General features: G+C 40.4%; 1 protein-coding gene across 17 annotated transcripts in view; it reads right to left on the minus strand.

The window, feature by feature from the left end:
• Position 1: 1 nt before the first annotated feature.
• slmapa (sarcolemma associated protein a) overlaps positions 2 to 18,283 on the minus strand; it is a 222,540-nt gene continuing 204,258 nt past the window's right edge. For 14 of the 17 annotated variants that reach the window (XM_086001576.1, XM_086001573.1, XM_086001588.1 and 11 more), the window contains 4 exons: positions 13,734 to 13,851; positions 11,329 to 11,500; positions 6,875 to 7,009; positions 2 to 1,857 (listed from right to left, as the gene is read on the minus strand). In XM_086001576.1, coding sequence (XP_085857702.1) covers positions 1,765 to 1,857; positions 6,875 to 7,009; positions 11,329 to 11,500; positions 13,734 to 13,851 — 518 coding nt within the window. In that variant the 3' untranslated portion in view covers positions 2 to 1,764. Of the gene's footprint in view, positions 1,858 to 2,717; positions 2,811 to 6,874; positions 7,010 to 11,328; positions 11,501 to 13,733; positions 13,852 to 18,283 lie in introns of all 17 variants that reach the window. The other 3 variants (XM_086001574.1, XM_086001589.1, XM_086001582.1) reach the window with 1 other exon arrangement.

Here is an 18,283-nt window from a genome sequence, read left to right on the forward strand (position 1 = left end):
GGAGAGCAAACTTTATTTTATTAAATCATGCACATCACATGTGTTAGTGCAAATACTTTAATTTGTACTCCAGAAATTCTACTGTACTTTCCAACCTTTTTTACAAAATAGATTTAAAACAATTATTTTACTTTAAAAAATTTATTTCTGCAATTCAGCATATCAGAACAATATTTGCAAACAACCTATGTACAGGAGGTACCAAGGACCACTGGCATGTGTGTGTGTGTGTGTGTGTGTGTAGCTGGGGTGGAATATCATAGCTTATTGGTCATCTAAACAATTGCTCAGATTGACAGACTTTAAAACAGATTTGTTTGTTTCCACATAAACGAGTGTTTCTCCCCCCCCCACAACCTTTTGTTTAAACAAAAAAAATCCCAAGATGAATGGGACATCTAATAAACCATACACTCACCCTCAATGTGTTTAAGATAAATTATATAGCAGATTTCTCAATACATTCTTGAAGACCTATTTCTATTGTCAAGAATATTTTAAACCAGCTGTAATTTTAAAGTGTTCTTTTTTATTTGATTGACTACTGAATCTTGTACCAATATTTGTAATTACATAGTACAACTGCGCCAACATATAATTCTATGGTTGAAAATGTATAAATTGAATTAGTTTTAAAATAAGGCAATATCCAACTCATTTGGCTAAAAGGTATCATGAAAAAATTAAGGTGACGATCCATTTTCTCCTGTAACTCACTTCAAAACAAAGTGCATGCTGGTGTGACTCCTATAGTGAGCATGACAGCTGTCTGAAAGGCAGATGAAGGACTGTCCTGGGAATGTAGTGATTAAGGCAGTAGCATTACACTGCTTTATGGTTGCAGATTTGAGTCCCAGTCATAACTAACACTGTAAGCAAAGTGCTTACTACTGTGTATCAGAAATGTTTCGGTCAGCCTCTTACATAGGTATCCCTATTACTAGGGAAAAACAAACAAACATTCAGTCTTTTTCTACCCATCAATGCACACCTTCGACCAACTGATGCACTGAGGAGCATGGACTTGATGCTGCAGAGGGGTTTGTGGTCCACTTACCTTACCTGGGTGAAGCATTCATTGAGATAGGTGTCCATAAAAAGAAGTGAGCAGGAGGGAAAAAAAAGGGTAACTAGTTTAAAAAAAAATGTATGATGCAAGGTTACTGCGGTTTCATCAAACACTTCAGTAAATTGTACACTGGAGGTTTAAAAATGGTTGGGAGAAGTTAAAATCCCATGAAAGTCAGGTATTGTCTTCAAGCCCTACAATAGCATTACATTTATTTTTTGAAATTTGACCGCTGTTTAAATGGCATATCACCTCTTGCATGTGGATCAAACTGATAGCATCATTCTTTTGGCCCAAGTGCACCAGTTGGTGGATTTGCACTACTGTTGTCAAAGGAGACAGCAGAACTCAGAAGTGAAACTAACTTAAATTCCTTGTTTCTTAATATTTTGGTACCAAGAAGCCTAGTTTAGGCCACCACATATCTTTACATAATCCCAAAGTACTGATTTAAAAAATAATGGAAAACTGCAAACAAAACATTTTCTAGAGTAGAATCCAGTCACAATTTTTATTCCCTCTATATACAATTACATTTTATACAGTTCAAGCAAAGACTCTACTGTCGTACTCTGAAACAGCTGTGTTTTTGTTAGAGGTAAAAAGGAAGGAAACAGATCTGCTTGTCCCTGTGGTAAAAGAAAGCCAAAGTCAATGGGGAGAACATTCTGTAGTTTGAGAGACATCACGCAGTTTCAGGGCGAGGCCCTATTCAACGCTGGGTATAACACTACCACCGTCACAGCAACCAGCACGGCCATCACTGGCATCCACTTGAGCAATCCACCCTGAAAAGGTTCATTTAAAAAAAAAAAGTCGTTTATCGTTTATGGACCACTGTTTTCTGAACATACAGACTAGCAGTTTGGGGTAAAATAAATTAAGTACAGAATTTCCACTGTGCAGTTGCACAGCTCTAACATTAGGTCCCCACACATCTCTGATCGTACAGTGAGACCAAATACTTATCAGGACTTTTCTTCATGCAAGGTAGATCTCCAGTGATAATATTTCAAACAATAGAAAAATGTGTAATGTTTACACCATGATCACTTAACTGTGTTTTTATAGTTCACTAATGTCTCACTTGCTAAGTTAAATATGAAAAAAATGTACTATTAAGTAGGGTTTATCTTTACAGTCTACATCCACTGCACAGTAAACCATCTTCTTTATTCTTCCATTTCTCTTTCTTAACTTCTCTTAAATACAATAAATGGGATTATAGTTTTGCTCACCTGAATGCTCATATTAGAAAAAAATCTGAGTTAAACATATTGAAATAAAGGGGCTTAAACTATAGAGTACTTCATCAAATGTTACCCCAATCTGCTGTACTTTTACAATTTTCCAGCACAAACACTACAAAATTATTCAGCATTAGGTAGATAATAGACATGCTAGACTGGCATTAGTGTGATGTGAGAACAAAACATAGGTATCAAAACAGTTTTACAATTAAAAAAAATGAACAATGAAGCAAATAAAGAAAATAAATATGGGCTCCAAAAAAGTTAGTATCAGAATTAGAATACCCTGCAACATACAGATTAGCAAGTTAAAACTGCATTAAGACTGTTCATGCATCTTGTGAAGAAGCGATACAAATTAGGAGGGGAACACACAGACATATATTGTAGCTGTGTACCTTCATCTACCATAGGTGACCGGACCACCAGTACAGGAAAGCCAGGATTAGGGCGACGCCTAGAGCAGGGATAGGTTGCAATATGGTGGAAGGCTGAGGGAGGGAAGGGATATTCACAGTCACAGTGTGCGAAGCACCAGAATGCACAGTGGAGATTTTCAGGGAATATATTGGTGGGATGTAAACTTAAGCGTGCCAAAGTGATGTATTGTGAAAGAAAACACAGCTCTTAAATGGATTTGAATTTTTTTTTGCAAAAGCATTGTTTGCAAAATATTTTACCACGTTTCCTACAGACCAGGCCCAGACTAACTACCAAACTGGCAGTGAAGAGAATTCACTGAATTCTTTAGAATATACTAGGGTAAGTCCTTACTTTGCTGAAGTGATATACTTATCAGTTGGTAGAACACATTTCTTGACTAGTACTTTTAAGCATTATAATTAGGGAGATACACGGAAAAGGATATTCACGCCATACAATCTTGCATCAGCTGACAACTGAATAATTGCGAATTAAACAACTACTTTGTTACCTTACAGATCATATTTCTAAATATAAACTGATGGCACAACTACAGTACTTAACTCCCTTGTAAAACATTAATGTAAGGTAAAATAACAACAGAAAACGCTGGAAACACTCAGCAGGCCAGGCAGCATCCGTGGAGAGAGAAAGAGAGTTAACGGTTCAGGTCTGGGATCCTTCATCAGAATGTTATTTCAGATTTCCAGCATCCGCAGTATTTTACTATTGTATTAATGGAAGGTATCCTTACTGATTCTCTTTTAAATCGTGTAGCCGTGTTTCCTACATTACAACAGTAATTACACTTTAAAAGTACTTAACTGACTGTAAAGCGCTTTGGAACACCCTGATATTAATGCAAGTCTTTTAACTGTCGGCAGATTGCTGGAAAACCTGCTGAAAAGCGGTTCCCAGTCAGACACCGGTGGTCCAATCAGAGCCTTCTTGGCGGCTTCCTGAGTTAGCATTGAATGCCTCGGCGCAGAAACAGGGCATTTGCCGATTAAGGCTGTGCCGGTGTCATTTTCTACATGAGCCATCCAGTCTAACTGACCTCTCCTGTTCATTCTCCATTTCCATTAATATTCCTCTTCGAGCAATTATCTAATTCCCTTTTAAAATAATTTAAGGACTCTGGCTTTGATATTTGCAGGGAAGGTACTGGGGAGGCCAAAAATGGGCAAAAAACCCAGCAAGGCTGGGGTCCGCGGGGGTACAGAGATCCTGCTGAACTTCCTGATCTCTGGGAAACACAGGTAGCAGCAGTGAATTTTAAATCGGGTTCCCAATTGCACAGTGGGGGCCTTATTTAAATATGTTAATGATGTGTCTCTCCTCTCCACGGCAGGACACTCGGATGCCATGATATCCGCCACCGTAAAAACGGCAACGGGTGCACACGCGGTGCTTTGGTGTCGGGCTTCGCTCATTTGACAGATTAACTCCCAATTCCCCGACCATCGCCCGCCCATCGCCGGGGTGGGGGGCGGCCTCTATTTCAGCACCATTTTGCACCAGAGAATTCCACATTCTAGCTAACTGCTGTGTAAAGAATTTTTTCCCGAATTTTTAATCTGCAGGCAGATGAGGTGCCCACCTGGAGCAGGTGGAGGCCTCATGAATTTATGAAAATTGAGATCCTATTGAGTCAACAGAACGCAAATAGCATTTTAATAGGGTCCCGAGTGGGGAAGCAGGTTTGCAGCCAGAAAAGGTTCCTTCTGGCACCACAAGGAAAGTCACAGTCTCCCTGCCCCAGACTCCCACCCCCTTCCCTCCTGCGACACTTGGACATCTGATCTTTCCCTGCCAGCAGCCACTCTGCACTCTCTTCCCACCCATCGGTTAAAATCACGTTGACCTCCTGCTGCTGCTGGCGGGTGGAAATTAACTCGCCGGACTGGTGTGCAAACCTGCTCGGAGTTAAAATCCACCCCAATAACTCCCAGAAACGAACAGTTCATTAAAAAAAATTCGGCTTCTGGTTTCTGCACAACAAACAATGGAAGAAAGTAAAGTCTGGCTAATTCCAGTTCCACCCTCCAAATGATCCGAGTAGTTCATAGAGTCATAGAGTTTTACAGCACAGAAAGAGGCCCTTCGGCCCATCGTGTCTGCGCCGCCCATCCATCCCTGTCCAGTCTAATCCCATTTTCCAACATTTGGTCCATAGCCTTGTATACAATGGCATTTCAAGTGCTCATCCAAATGCTTCTTGAATGTTGTGAGGGTTCCTGCCTCTACCACCCTTTTAGGCATGGAGTTCCACATTCCAACCACCCTCTGGGTGAAAAAGTTCCTCCTCAAATCCCCTCTAAATCTCCTGCCCCTTACCCTGAATCTATGCCCCCTTGTTATTGACCCCCCTACTAAGGGGAAAAGTTCCTCTTTGTCTACCCTATCTATGCCCCTCATCATTTTGTACACCTCAATCAGGTCCCCCCTCAGCCTTCTTTTCTCCAAGGAAAACAACCCCAGCCTGTTTAGTCTTTCTTCATAGCTGAGGCGCTCCATCCCAGGTAACACCCTGGTGAATCTTCTCTGCACCCTCTCCAAAGCAATCACATCCTTCCTATAGTGAGGTGACCAGAACTGCACACAGTACTCCAGCTGTGGCCTCACCAGCGTTTTGTACAGCTCCATCATAACCTCCCTGCTCTTATATTCTATGCCTCGGCTAATGAAGGCAAGTATCCCATATGCCTTTTTAACCACCTTATCTACCTGTTCCGCTGCCTTCAGGGATCTATGTACATGTACACCAAGGTCCCTCTGACCCTCTGTACTTCCTAGGGTCCTACCACTCATTGTGTATTCCCTTGCCTTATTTGTCCGTCCAAAATGCATCACCTCGCACTTTTCAGGGTTAAATTCCATTTGCCACTTTTCCGCCCATCTGACCAACCCGTTTATATCGTCCTGTAGCCTGAGGCTTTCCTCCTCGCAATTTACCACCCCACCAATTTTCGTGTCATCTGCGAACTTACTGATCATACCTTTTACATTCTCATCCAAATCATTTATGTAGAGCACAAACAACAAGGGACCCAGCACCGATCCCTGAGGTACCCCACTGATGTCGACAACCTCCAATCCCAGTGAAAAATGCTGATTTTCCTTGTGAAATGTTGACAAGATGACATACGGGTTTAAATGCTGTCCGCTTAAAACACTGACTGTTGCCATGCATGTAAATCAATCACAGGATGGTATACTGAGTCTATAAAGGGCACTGGTTTGTCTCCATATGGAGTACTGAGAGCAGTTCTGGTCACCATATTATAGGAATGGCTTCATGGCAATGGAGAAGGTGCAGCAAAAAGGCTACCTATTTGATAGTTGACTTCAGATACCCGAGCTACAAAGGATAGACTACAGAAGCTAAGTTTGTTTGTACTTAGAGAACACAGAAGTATACACATAAAAAACAACTGGGGCTGGCTAGATGGACCAAAATGGTCTTCTCTGGCCCTCTACATTCCTTTGCTCCTAATCTCTACTGCACTATTAGCAAATTATCATGGTTCCGGGGACCACTGATAAACCAGGAGCAGCAATAGCTAGGTAGGTTAACACAACAGTGGAGACCAGGATTTTCAGATTTTAATTTTCTCCATTTAATTTTAAAGATACTTTTCAGATTATATAGTGTTGTTGTGAAAAGTGAGAAGAAATACTTAGCAAAAATAATTAATTAGTGGGGAAGGAGTAAAGGTAAAATACAGGAGTCCCTCACCAACAGGAAAAGCATAGGCCACCAGCACCCCAGCTCAGTTTACGTCTGAATGTCCTCAGGACCAATTATGACACCTTGACTTAAATTTCTGGCTAAACCAAAGCCATAAAGGCTGCATTTCAACGCTAATGTGATTAATGAGTTATTTTGGCATGAAAAAGGTAGGGAATTTGATCTAAATCGAAGCATTAAATTATGATCTATAATTTACAATATTTTATGCAGCAGTGACTGGATATAATACATAGTAAAGATTTGATTTCATATCAGACTTAAATTAAACAATCTTATTCTAACAGTGTTTTAATTCAGATGAAAAAAATTGACAAGAAACTGCATACAAGAAAATTACTGCAAGAACTTTCAGCAGAGAAATGAATTTATAAGACTCACATTGTTTCCCTTCTGTTGCAGCAGCTTCAGATTTTCTTTACAGTCTTCGAGCTCTTCTGTGATGGATTCATTCTCCTTCCGAGTTATGTCAAGCTTTTCCTTCAACTCCATGTACACAGTCTGATTTGCTTCATACTAGAACATAGATCAATTATAGAAGGATTTCACAAATACTATTATACCTACTATACCTTATAATGAACATATGTAGAAAGTACTTGTTTAGGTTTTTAAATTGTACCATAATTTTATCAGAAATTCTCTGAGTTCATCATATGTCTAAACCTTTGATAACCTGCTACTAGTTTCATGTGACACATAACAGTAGTCTTTGCATGCTCTATACAAATGGAACTATGCTACTAGTTGAACAAGTTATTTATTTTTCTTTCCCAAGTTTTCCCTCTGGCATTCTCCCATTACTCTGCTCCTGAATGAGATTACTCATGCAGTGGGTCCTGATCTGTGTGGCTCAGTGCCAGATGTGCAGTGTAACTAAGTGTACAGAGATACCTACTACAGTCAAATAGCCTAACACTGCTCAGTATCTAGGATCACACAAGAATGGCCACTTGGGAAAGGTGTTGGAGGGCTGCTGTTGCTCCATACCCCATGAACAACCAGCTTTAGGAGTCACAAGCAGGAAGAGGAAAAAATAGTTTGAACTCACTGCTCAATCAAATAAACCTCATCAAAGAATGCACCAGCCTCCAACTTTCAATATAAATAAGTAACCATCCAAAATGGCTTATGATTTTTGTTCCTCATTAAATTATATAATTTATATATATTTGCTATTCTGAGCTTGCATTGGGAACATATTTGGTGCAGATGGTTTTAAATGTAGAATTAATTTCTATACCAAGTACATTTCAAAAAATGGAAGTTTCACGTTTTCTCAGCACCAGGAAACAATAAGAAAAAGTATTCTTGGATCGAGTGAAAACTGCTTATAATGTTCCTAGTGATCCCAATGACACTTTCACTTGTAAGGTTATAGGTGTTTGTTTTGTGTGCACTCATTATGGTATAGCATAATAACTATTGAGCAATACAATTTTTTCCCCACTCTACACCCACATACATCAAGTTGACCTTGCTCTGGTAATTTTATAGGCAGGTAGGACATAGGTACCACCTGGACGAGATAACTACAACCTAATCACACATACACACACGATAGGGAAAAAACCTTTTGCTAAGATTTTGAGGCTTCCCGCCCAGCAGAAACGGGACAATAGAGTCTGGATAATGGTGGGGAATGACTTACCACTCCATTCCCCCACCACTGTGGCCACCGCAATATTCCCCATGCCTGCTGCAGGGCGGCCAGAGCACCTGCCTGAGTATGCGGTAGGCCTTTTCAATATTCAACTCAGGATCCTACTGACACACACAGAACCCCATTTGCCATTTCAGTGTCAGCTGACAGTCCAGCCAAAGAGGGGCCAAAGGGTATGTTTTACCGTAATATGGGGAGCTGGAAAGAGCAGCAGTGTTCCTCCAAACTCCATAAAACCTGCCTGGGCTGTGGCTGCTCCCACATCTCCCCCACCACCCCCACCCGCCCCTCCCCCCAAACATTACCCAGCGATCAAACCGCTGCCCCCCCCCCCACCCCCCAACCACAGACTAACCATCTTCCTGTCCGGATCTGGTGGAGCCTGATATTGCAGCAGCCCGGAACGCTCATTTTGCCAGCTGAATGCTAATGAAGCCAGGCACTCAAAATGGACCACACCTCTCATTGGGACGATCAGGCGGTTGGTGGCTGCAATCAGCCGGCTGGCCAGCTGAAGTCCCCAATGGGGGAAAATCTACCTCATTGAATTAGTATGATTTTCCATTAACACTACTCTCATTATGGCCTGTCTGTGAGAGACCGACAAATGAATGCCTAGCGTGAAGTCAAATTTGTGCCGTGACCAAATGAAGAGGCTTGCATCCTATCGTCCAGCTGGGTTTCAACACCACCCCCCCCCCCACCCCCCCAAGGTTAAAGGAAAGTAATTTAAGCCACGGCACCACCCAGTCCCAGGCAATGTTCAATTCTGTTAATAACTTAATCCATTTAATGAATCTGGATTTTCCCACCAGAGAAAATAGTTTCTCTGTGTCTACCCTATCAAATCAATATCACTTTAAACACTTGAATTATATCACATCTAAACTCAAAGGGATACAAGCTAAATTTATGCTACTGGTCATCATAATTTAACCCTTTAAGCCCTGGTATCATTTGGTGATCTGGGTGGTATCCCTTCTAAGGCCAATATAACTTTACTTAGGTTCGGTGCCCAAAACTGAACACACTGCTCCAGATGGGGTCTGACCAAGCCTCTGTACAACTGAAGCATCACTTCTTCACTTTTGAATTCCAATCGCCTTGAGATAATGGCCAACATTCCATTAGCCTTTGTGATTACCTTTTGTACTGGTCCACTAGTTTTTGGTGAATTATGTACACAGGTACCTAAATCCCTTTGCTTCTCCACAGCTTCTAGTCTCACTATTAATAAAATATTCTGATTTGTCTTTCTCAGATCCAAAGTGAATGATGTCACACATCCCCACATTGAACTCCATCTGCTATAGTTTTGCCCACTCACTTAGTCCGCTTATATCCCTTTGTAACTTCCTGCTCCCATCCACACAACTTACTGTGCCTCCCAACTTCGTGTTAGCTGCAAACTTGGATTTACAACTCTCTATTCCTTCATCCAAGCCATTAATATGTATGGTGAAAAGCTGCGGCCCTAGATCCCTGGGGAATGCCACTTGTCATATCCCGCCAATTAGAGAACAAACCCTTTATCCCAACTCTGTCTCCTACCTCCCAACCAATTACAATCACAAGGTTACCTGCAATTTCACGTGCTCTCAATATTTGCTATTAAACTCTTGTGTGGAACATTATCAAATGCTTTTTGGAAGTCCATATATACATCATCCATAGATACTCCCCTATCCACCATGCTTCTCAAAAATTTCAGACATGATCTACCTTCATAAAGCCACACTGACTGTTTTTCATCAGCTGATACTTGTCCAAGTGCTCAGTCACTCTGTCTCTGATGATAGATTCCAGTAATGTCTACACAATTGATGTTAAACTGGCAGTTACATGGTTTCTCCCTCACTACCTACTTAAATAATGGAGTGAGATTTGCAATTTTTCAATCCAAAGGCACAATTCCTGAATCTAGAGAACTTTCATAATCATAATCATAATCAACTTTATTGTCATTGTTAGTGCACAAGTGCAGTACAACGAAATGTAGGCTTGGAAAATTAATGACTAACGCTTCTGCAATTTCTTCACTTATTTATTTTAATACCCTGTAATCAGCATCAGGTCCTGGAGATTTGTCTACCGTAAGTCCCATTTTTTACTGCATTACCATAGTTTTTTTTACATTTAACAATTTTTTATGTAGGTTTACCCATTAACAGTTCAGCCCAGTTTATTGTGATCAATTTATTTCTAATCTTGTTAAAGTTTGTCTCACTTAAATTTAAAACCGTGTTCTGTGACGCTCCCTTCTCCCTCTGAACCTAATGCCAAATTCAATCATATTATGTAAGAAATCACACAACACCAGGTTATAGTCCAACAGCTTTATTTGAAATCACAAGCTTTCGGAGCGCTGAAGAAGGAGCAGCGCTCCGAAAGCTTGTGATTTCAAATAAAGCTGTTGGACTATAACCTGGTGTTGTGTGATTTCTTACATTTGTCCACCCCAGTCCAACTCCGGCATCTCCACACCATGAATCATATTATGGTCACTATTTGCAAAAGATGCTCCCTCATCATCAGATTGCTGAATAATTCTGGTTTGTTCATCACTAAATCTTGTTGGTTCTAAAACATATTGTTCTAGAAAACATTCTAGAAATTCATTGCCTTTATTAATTACTTGAGCTGTTCTGCTTCTCCCAGTCTAAGTGAGAATTAAAATCCCCCATTATCACCACATTGTTGTTGTATCCTTTGTTGTTCCTTATTGATGCCCACAGTGCTTCCACTGCCCGATCACCCATTCTGAAATCCCTACTTTTTACTGCGGTAATTGTGTCTCATCAATATTGCTACTCCCATCTTTTCCCAATCCTTTCTAAAGATCCTATAGCCTGGATTATTTAGCTTCCAATCATGCCCAGATTGTAGCCAGGTCTCTGTAAATGACCACTACTTCATTCCTATTAAGATGAATTTGTGCTTTAACTCACTTGTTTTCTTTCCTATAGTATGTGCATCTTATCTGGGTAACTTTTCCCCACTGTGCCCATATGTTCTGTAGTACCGTGCACATTTGATTGAAACAAGCAGCATAGAAAATCCCCCCCCCCCACCCAATACCTAGACCACTGGCTGTGTGGTATCTTTGGATTTCTGAGACACGCTTTTTAAGAACATTATAGATAATGCAGTTCTTCTGTATATGCTGCGTTACCTGTTTCTGAAATTTCTGAGTCTCATTTTCAGCATGTGCAAGTTGTGCTCTCAGTCCATTTGTCTCCTGTAAGCGCTGCTCCTTCAACATTCCAACCTGAACTTCCAGCTCTTTGCGAGAAACTTCCAGCCCACTGACATCTTTGGTCAGCTTAATACTCTGCTGCTGAGCGCTGTAACAGAATAATCAGAGATTGTTCTTCAATTTCCCCCCCACTCATCTCTAAAATAACAGTGACATATTAAAGTGTAATCCACTTACAACATAAACAGGTTGATATCAGCTTCAACTGTTATACATGCTTTTCAGAACTTTCTACAACAGTTAGCCATAGAATCATAGAAGTTTATAGCTCAGTAGATAACTGGGCCAATCATGTCTGTGCCAGCACTTTGTTAGAGAAATTTAAAACTAATCCCACTCCCCTGCTCTCTCCCCATATACCCTATATATTCCTCTGCTTTAAACACTTATCCAATGTTCCTTTAAAAAATGCAATTGTCTCCACCACAGGGAGTAATTGAGGCAATCCTGGCCAATATTTATCCCTTAATCAACATAACAAAAACAGATTATTTGGTCATTATCACATTGCTGTTTGTGGGAGCTCACTGCGTGCAAATTGGCTGCCGCGTTTCCTACATTACAACAGTGACTACACTTCAAAAGTATTTCATTGGCAGTAAAGCGCTTTGGGATGTCCTGTGGTCATGAAAGGCGCTATATAAATGCAAGTCTTTCTTTCAAAGCCTAAAGAATCTTCCATGTATTTTAATCTAAAAGGCATCTTATAAATCAATCCATTGTAGTGACATAATTGGACAGGTTTCCGAGAAAGGCAGCAGAGTGGGGGGATGCAACACCACATAAAAACGTCTCCCCAGTCAAACGCCACTTCACCCAGATCTGTTCCTTCATCTACAGCCTCTTCCTAAACTTACCATGAGCATCTCCACAGGTAATTGCCTGGTATTTAATAATTTATGCTTCAACTCTGCTAAACAAGCGGTAGGAATACATGGCACAGAACAATGTCACGAGTTCTGTCAGTTTTTGATTGCCTCTCAATAAACACATAGTTCATGTTCAGAAGAAACTGACAGAATATTCTTTTAAGTTTGTATTCCCATTTCTTGCGTTCATTCCTTCAGGGTGAAGGGAGCCAATATACTCCCAAGTCTCTGGCAATGCCACTTTACAACTAGCCAACAGACTGTAGGAATGGTTGGGGGTTAACTCATCCAAGTTTATTTTTTTCCATGCCTTTTGGGGTTGCACCTCATCTCCCCCAGATAGCTTGGCTGAGACTGTGGAAAATCATAGACATGCAGCTGCTGCACAGTCTATCAGTACACAAATGTGCTGTGCAACAAATACTTCATGTTCAGCAAATGCAAGAAAAGTTCTGAAAATAATTTTGAACAATAGTACTAGTTTAAAAACATTGGGCCGTATTTTGCGACCCCTACGAGTGTGTACGCGCCCGTAGGCGCCTCGCAAGTTCCGGGTTTAGGCATGTGAAGCGCATGCGTTGAAACCTGGCACTTACGATCTGTCAAGAATCTTCCTGACAGATCATCCGCATCCCCAGGAAAAGGGATTCTGCGGGTGGAGAGCTGCGCTATTTGCCCAACTTCCGCCTGCTGAAAGGCCGTGGAATTCTTACGCCTGGTAAAAGCAGACATAAGGCCTACTTTTACCAGCATAAGAGTTTTAAAGAGTAGAAAAATAAAATTTTATCACAAACTTATACATTAAAAACACTGTCCAATAAGATAAGTTTAGTTAGCCCCATTAAAACATAAATTTTTTCCAAAAAATAAAATTTTTGTTTAAAACATTTAATTAAATGCCTTTTTAATTAATTAATTTTATATATGTAATTAATTTTTTTTTATTTCATGTGTTTGTGTATTTCTTAAGTCATCCCCAGTCATACTTATGACAGTTCCGTACGTAAGTATGAATGGGGATTCCCTTCTTTCATTGGTTGGGCCGGCCCATGTGATCCCAGGGGTGTTTACGAACCGCATGCGCCCCTGGGATACGTGGGCCTCTATGCATTTCTACCAGGAGAGGCCCAAGATCGCAAGCCTCCGTATCTCCTGGACCGCAAAGTAAATGCGTAGATTTTTTGATGATCGGAGGCATCCACCCGCGGGAAGCCTCCGATCGCAAATTGAGGCCCACTGAATCTACAATTACATTTTTTAAATCATATGATTAGGTTGTGCTGAGTAAATCAGCTGAATCGAGCAGTTAAAGGGAAATAATGTTAAAAATACTGACAAGTCAATTTAGTAGACGCATCATTAGAGTCAACATGGATTAGAAATGGAAACACCAAAAACAAAAGCTGTCTTGTAAACAGTGAAAATCAATAAGCAGTCATTGGTGGAACTTACCGTCGGAGCTCTTCCTCAAACTGCTGCAGCTTTTCTGTCAGAGTAACTTTCTCTTGTCGAAGAGAATCACAATCATTCTGCAGGCCATTGCTCTGCATTTGCAATTCATCCAGTTTACCTGCCAGCAACAAAATTGAAAAAGATCAAAATAGGATGACAGCATCACAAAATTCAATTACAAAGCACGTGTTCAGTGAATGAGAACCTGGGTCCCTCCAGTTAGGTCTACAAATTCTACAATTTTAATTTTCCTTGCAATAAAAGAGTATAGTTCAGAGAAGGTTTACTAGACTAATACCTGGAATGGGTGTGTTGTCTTATGAAGAAAGGTTGGACAGGCTAGGCTTGTATCCGCTGGAGTTTAGAAGAGTAAGAGGTGACTTGATTGAAACATGCAAGATTGAGGGGTCTGACAGGGTGGATGTGGAGAGGATGTTTCCTCTTGTGGGAGAATCTAGAACTAGGGGTCACTGTTTAAAAATAAGGGCTCACCCATTTAAGACAGAGATGAGGAGAAATTTTTTCTCAGAGGGTCGCGAGACTTTGGAACTCTCATTCTCAGAGGGCGGTGGAAGCAGAGTCTTTGAATATTTTTGAAGGCAGAGGTAGATATATTCTTGATAAGCAAGGGGGTGAAAGGTTATCGGGGTAGGCGGGAATGTGGAGTAATCAGATCAGCCATGATCTTATTGAATGGCGGAGCCGGCTCAAGGGGCCGAGTGGTCTACTCCTGCTCCTAATTCGTGTGTTCATATGTATGTATATTGTTCAAGATTGCTGTAAGTTAAACAATTGCTTCATCATATGGGGGAGAATGTTTGGGGGGTGGGGGAAGAAAAATAGAACACTGATAGATGCATAAGAAAACCTATTAGTTCTGTATGCAAACTGGTTGCTGCATTTGCATACATAACTGTCACTACATTTGAAAAGTAATTCATTGTCTGTGAAGTGCTTTGGGAGATCTTGAGGATGTGAAAGGCACTATTCTTTCTACTTACAACTCAGTTTTCCTTATGGTACTCATGACTTAGGAACTTCTACACTTATAAAACATGCTCGGTATCCCCAGTGATAACAATGTTTGTGTAAAACAATCACATACTGCTGCTGCTGGATAAGTGAATTTCTTGATCAGCGAATTTCTTGATCAGCAACTTAATTCCACTGCTGCAATACACTTGTGCGCTTTTCCTTACCTGTCTATGACTAATTTTTATATAGAATAAACTAACTTAAATGGGGGAATCTGAACTATTCATGAAAAACTGAGGCAGCAACAAATCACAATTCTTTCATGTGCAACATGGAACTGAAACAAGATTCCAGATCTCAAAAAATATCAGGCATTAATATCAAAGGCAATGCCTCTTTCTTCACTTCGGAGCTATTTCTGGACCTGCAAATAATTCACAAATGAATATTTGGACCTAATATCAAGGTTAACAAAGTGAATAGATTTACCATGTATAATACATTTTAAAAAATGAAGTCTTATCATGCAGTTAGCCAAGCATAACTGCACCGACAGCATTCTTCCAACTGAACAGGATGTTCTCTCCTGCACAGTATTCTGGTTCTAATTGGTTAGGAATGATATCATGATTTTTTGGTCGAGGGAGTCAAAACAAAATATAAACACTAAAAATGTTCTGCCCTCGTGGGACAATGCCCTCAGTTACAACAGAAATTGTTAACACAAACTATTGATCCACTGTGTTATTCAACTGAAGTACGCACCAGAGAGAAAACTTAAATCACCAGTCCAAAACAAAAAAAATACAATTTGTTATTAAACAATTAAGATTTTATACTCAACTGGATTTGGAAAAAAAAAATCTATTAGACTTCAAATATGCCCGAAAGAAAACAAAATGAAAAATGAACATTCCTCATTGCACAAGTATTTTGGCAAGAATCTAATGACCTAAACTTTCTCACTCATTTTCATGTTGATTCAGATTATGGCTGTTGGGCAGATTCCCTCCCATCCTGAAATGTCTGTTGAATGACATACAACCAATGGAAGTCCCATCCAACTCTACAATCATGCCAATTTTGACAAGTCCATAAATGGTAAAACTTTGCAACATGCTAAAACTCTGGGTCAACTAATAATTAATTGAAGGGGTAAGTTGTGATAGAAATTTATTCTCAAGGTCAGTTTTCATTTTTGAAACTGGAACTGAACTCCGTAACAGTGAAGTCAATCCTTTCATTAATTTCTCTCCTACTTTGTAAATGATTCCAACAGATTGAGGGAGAGAGTGAATGGGCAGTTTACTTGTTGTCAAGGCATCTGCCTATATTGCTATTGAACAGCCACTGGGGAGTGCAAAACATTTTCTCCCTCCTTTCTCAAAATAATTATGGGGCATGCCATTTTAAGGTTATAATGTTTTTTTCCATTTTACAAGGATGCGTGGTACGGACCAAATTGTGACCGTAGAAAATCCAATGACCAAATTGTGCAAGAAGCTCTACAGAAAAGATAAATGACAGAAGTACACTGTTTCATGTCCAGCATATTATCTGTTTCTGGATTATATCAAAGAGTCACCACTCAACTCTCTGTTTTGCTTAATGTGCCAAATCCAATCAGATTAGAGATGACTCAGTTGCTGGACCTAGAAGGCAACACTGATATTTTGGTGCAAAAACAGACACCTAACCCCAAGGCAGATTACTTTTCTTCATCCTAATGCATTAACAATGCTGTTTCCTAGGTTATATACTACAGATTGAAGTATGCACTGCCCCATATACAGAAACAAAAATGCCAACGCGAACTTTGCTCCTAGATTAAAATTACTCCAAAAAGGTCTAAAATAAATTTAGTCAGTCAAGAATCTTTTTGTAAATTCTAAACGAATATACTACTGGTTAATGTTGTGGGTTCAATCCCCACTTTACGACGAGCACGTCATCTAGGTTGACACTTCAGAGCAGTACAGAGGGTGCTGTATTTCGGATGAGACATTAAGCCAAGTCCCTATCTGCATGTTCAGGTGAACAGAGAAAATTCCATGGCACGATTTGAAGAAGAGCAGTTGAAATCTCGTGTCCTGGCTGACATTTATCCCTCAACCAACATCGCCAAAACAGACTAACTGGTCACTTATCTCATTACTGTTTGTGTCACCTTGCTGTGCACAAATTGGCTGCTGTCGTTTGCCTATATAACACCACTGACTATATTGCAAAAAGTACTTCATCGTCTATGAAGTGCTCGGGATGTTGCGAGGACAAGAAAACTGCTAAAGGCAAGTTCTTTCTTAACTAATTAGCAATAACACCATGTTACTGCCAGTCTATACTGTGGTGCTGTGCAAAAAAAACAGTACATTGCATTATTGGGCTACTTCTTATCGAGACTGATAATCTAAACTAAACTTTAAGAATGTAGTCACTTCCCCTTTTTTGCCCAATAGGTATCTAAAAGTAAGTCATTTCATCTACAATAATTACATTTCACTTTCATACTTTGCTAACAAACCTCGTCATATGCAATTAAAAATTAATGCAGTTATGACTGAATATAAAATGGAAACAAAAAGAATAATGATCATGACACATAAGAACACAAGAAATAGGAGCAGGAGTAGGCCAATCGGCCCCTCGAGCCTGCTCCGCCATTTCATAAGATCATGGCTGATCTGATCCTAACCGCCAATCTACTATCACAGAACCATCTCCTGAATCTAACAGAATTAGACACACGAAATAGGAGCAGGATCAGGCTACACGGCCCCTGGGCCCACTCCGCTACCCACAGGGCCATGTCCGATCCGAACCTAGACTCATGTCCAAATTCCTGCCCGCTCCCCGTAACCCTTAATTCCCTTTACTTCTAGGAAACTGTCTATTTCTGTTTTAAATTTATGTAATGACGTAGCTTATACAGCTTTTTGGGGCAGCATATTCCATGGACCTACCACCCTCTGAGTGAAGTAGTTCCTCCTCATCTCAGTTTTGAAAGAGCAGCCCCTTATTCTAAGACTATGCCCCCTAGTTCTAGTTTCACCCATCATCGGGAACATCCTCCCCGCATCCACCCGATCCAACCCCTTCACAATCTTATATGTTTCAATAAGATCGCCTCTCATTCTTCTGAACTCCAATGAGTAGAGTCCCAATCTACTCAACCTCTCCTCATATGTCCATCCCCTCATCCCCGGGATTAACCGAGTGAACCTTCTTTGTACTGACTCGAGAGCAAGTATGTCCTTTCTTAAGTATGGACACCAAAACTGTATGCAGTAATCCAGGTGCGGTCTCACCAATACCTTGTACAACTGAAGCAATACCTCCCTATTTTTATATTCTATCCCCCTAGCAATGAAAGCCAACATTCCATTGGCCTTCTTAATCACTTGCTGCACCTGCATACTAACCTTTTGAGTTTCGTGCACCAGGACCCCCAGATCCCTTTGTACTTCAGTACTTTCCAGTTTCTTGCCATTAAGATAATAGCTTGCTCTACGATTTTTCCTGCCAAAGTGCATAACCTCACACTTTCCAGTATTGTATTTCATCTGCCAAATCTCTGC

This window comes from Somniosus microcephalus, chromosome 11 (assembly GCF_052327205.1).
Source record: "Somniosus microcephalus isolate GS21.2 chromosome 11, FLI_Smic_1.0, whole genome shotgun sequence".
Classification (NCBI taxonomy): domain Eukaryota; kingdom Metazoa; phylum Chordata; class Chondrichthyes; order Squaliformes; family Somniosidae; genus Somniosus; species Somniosus microcephalus.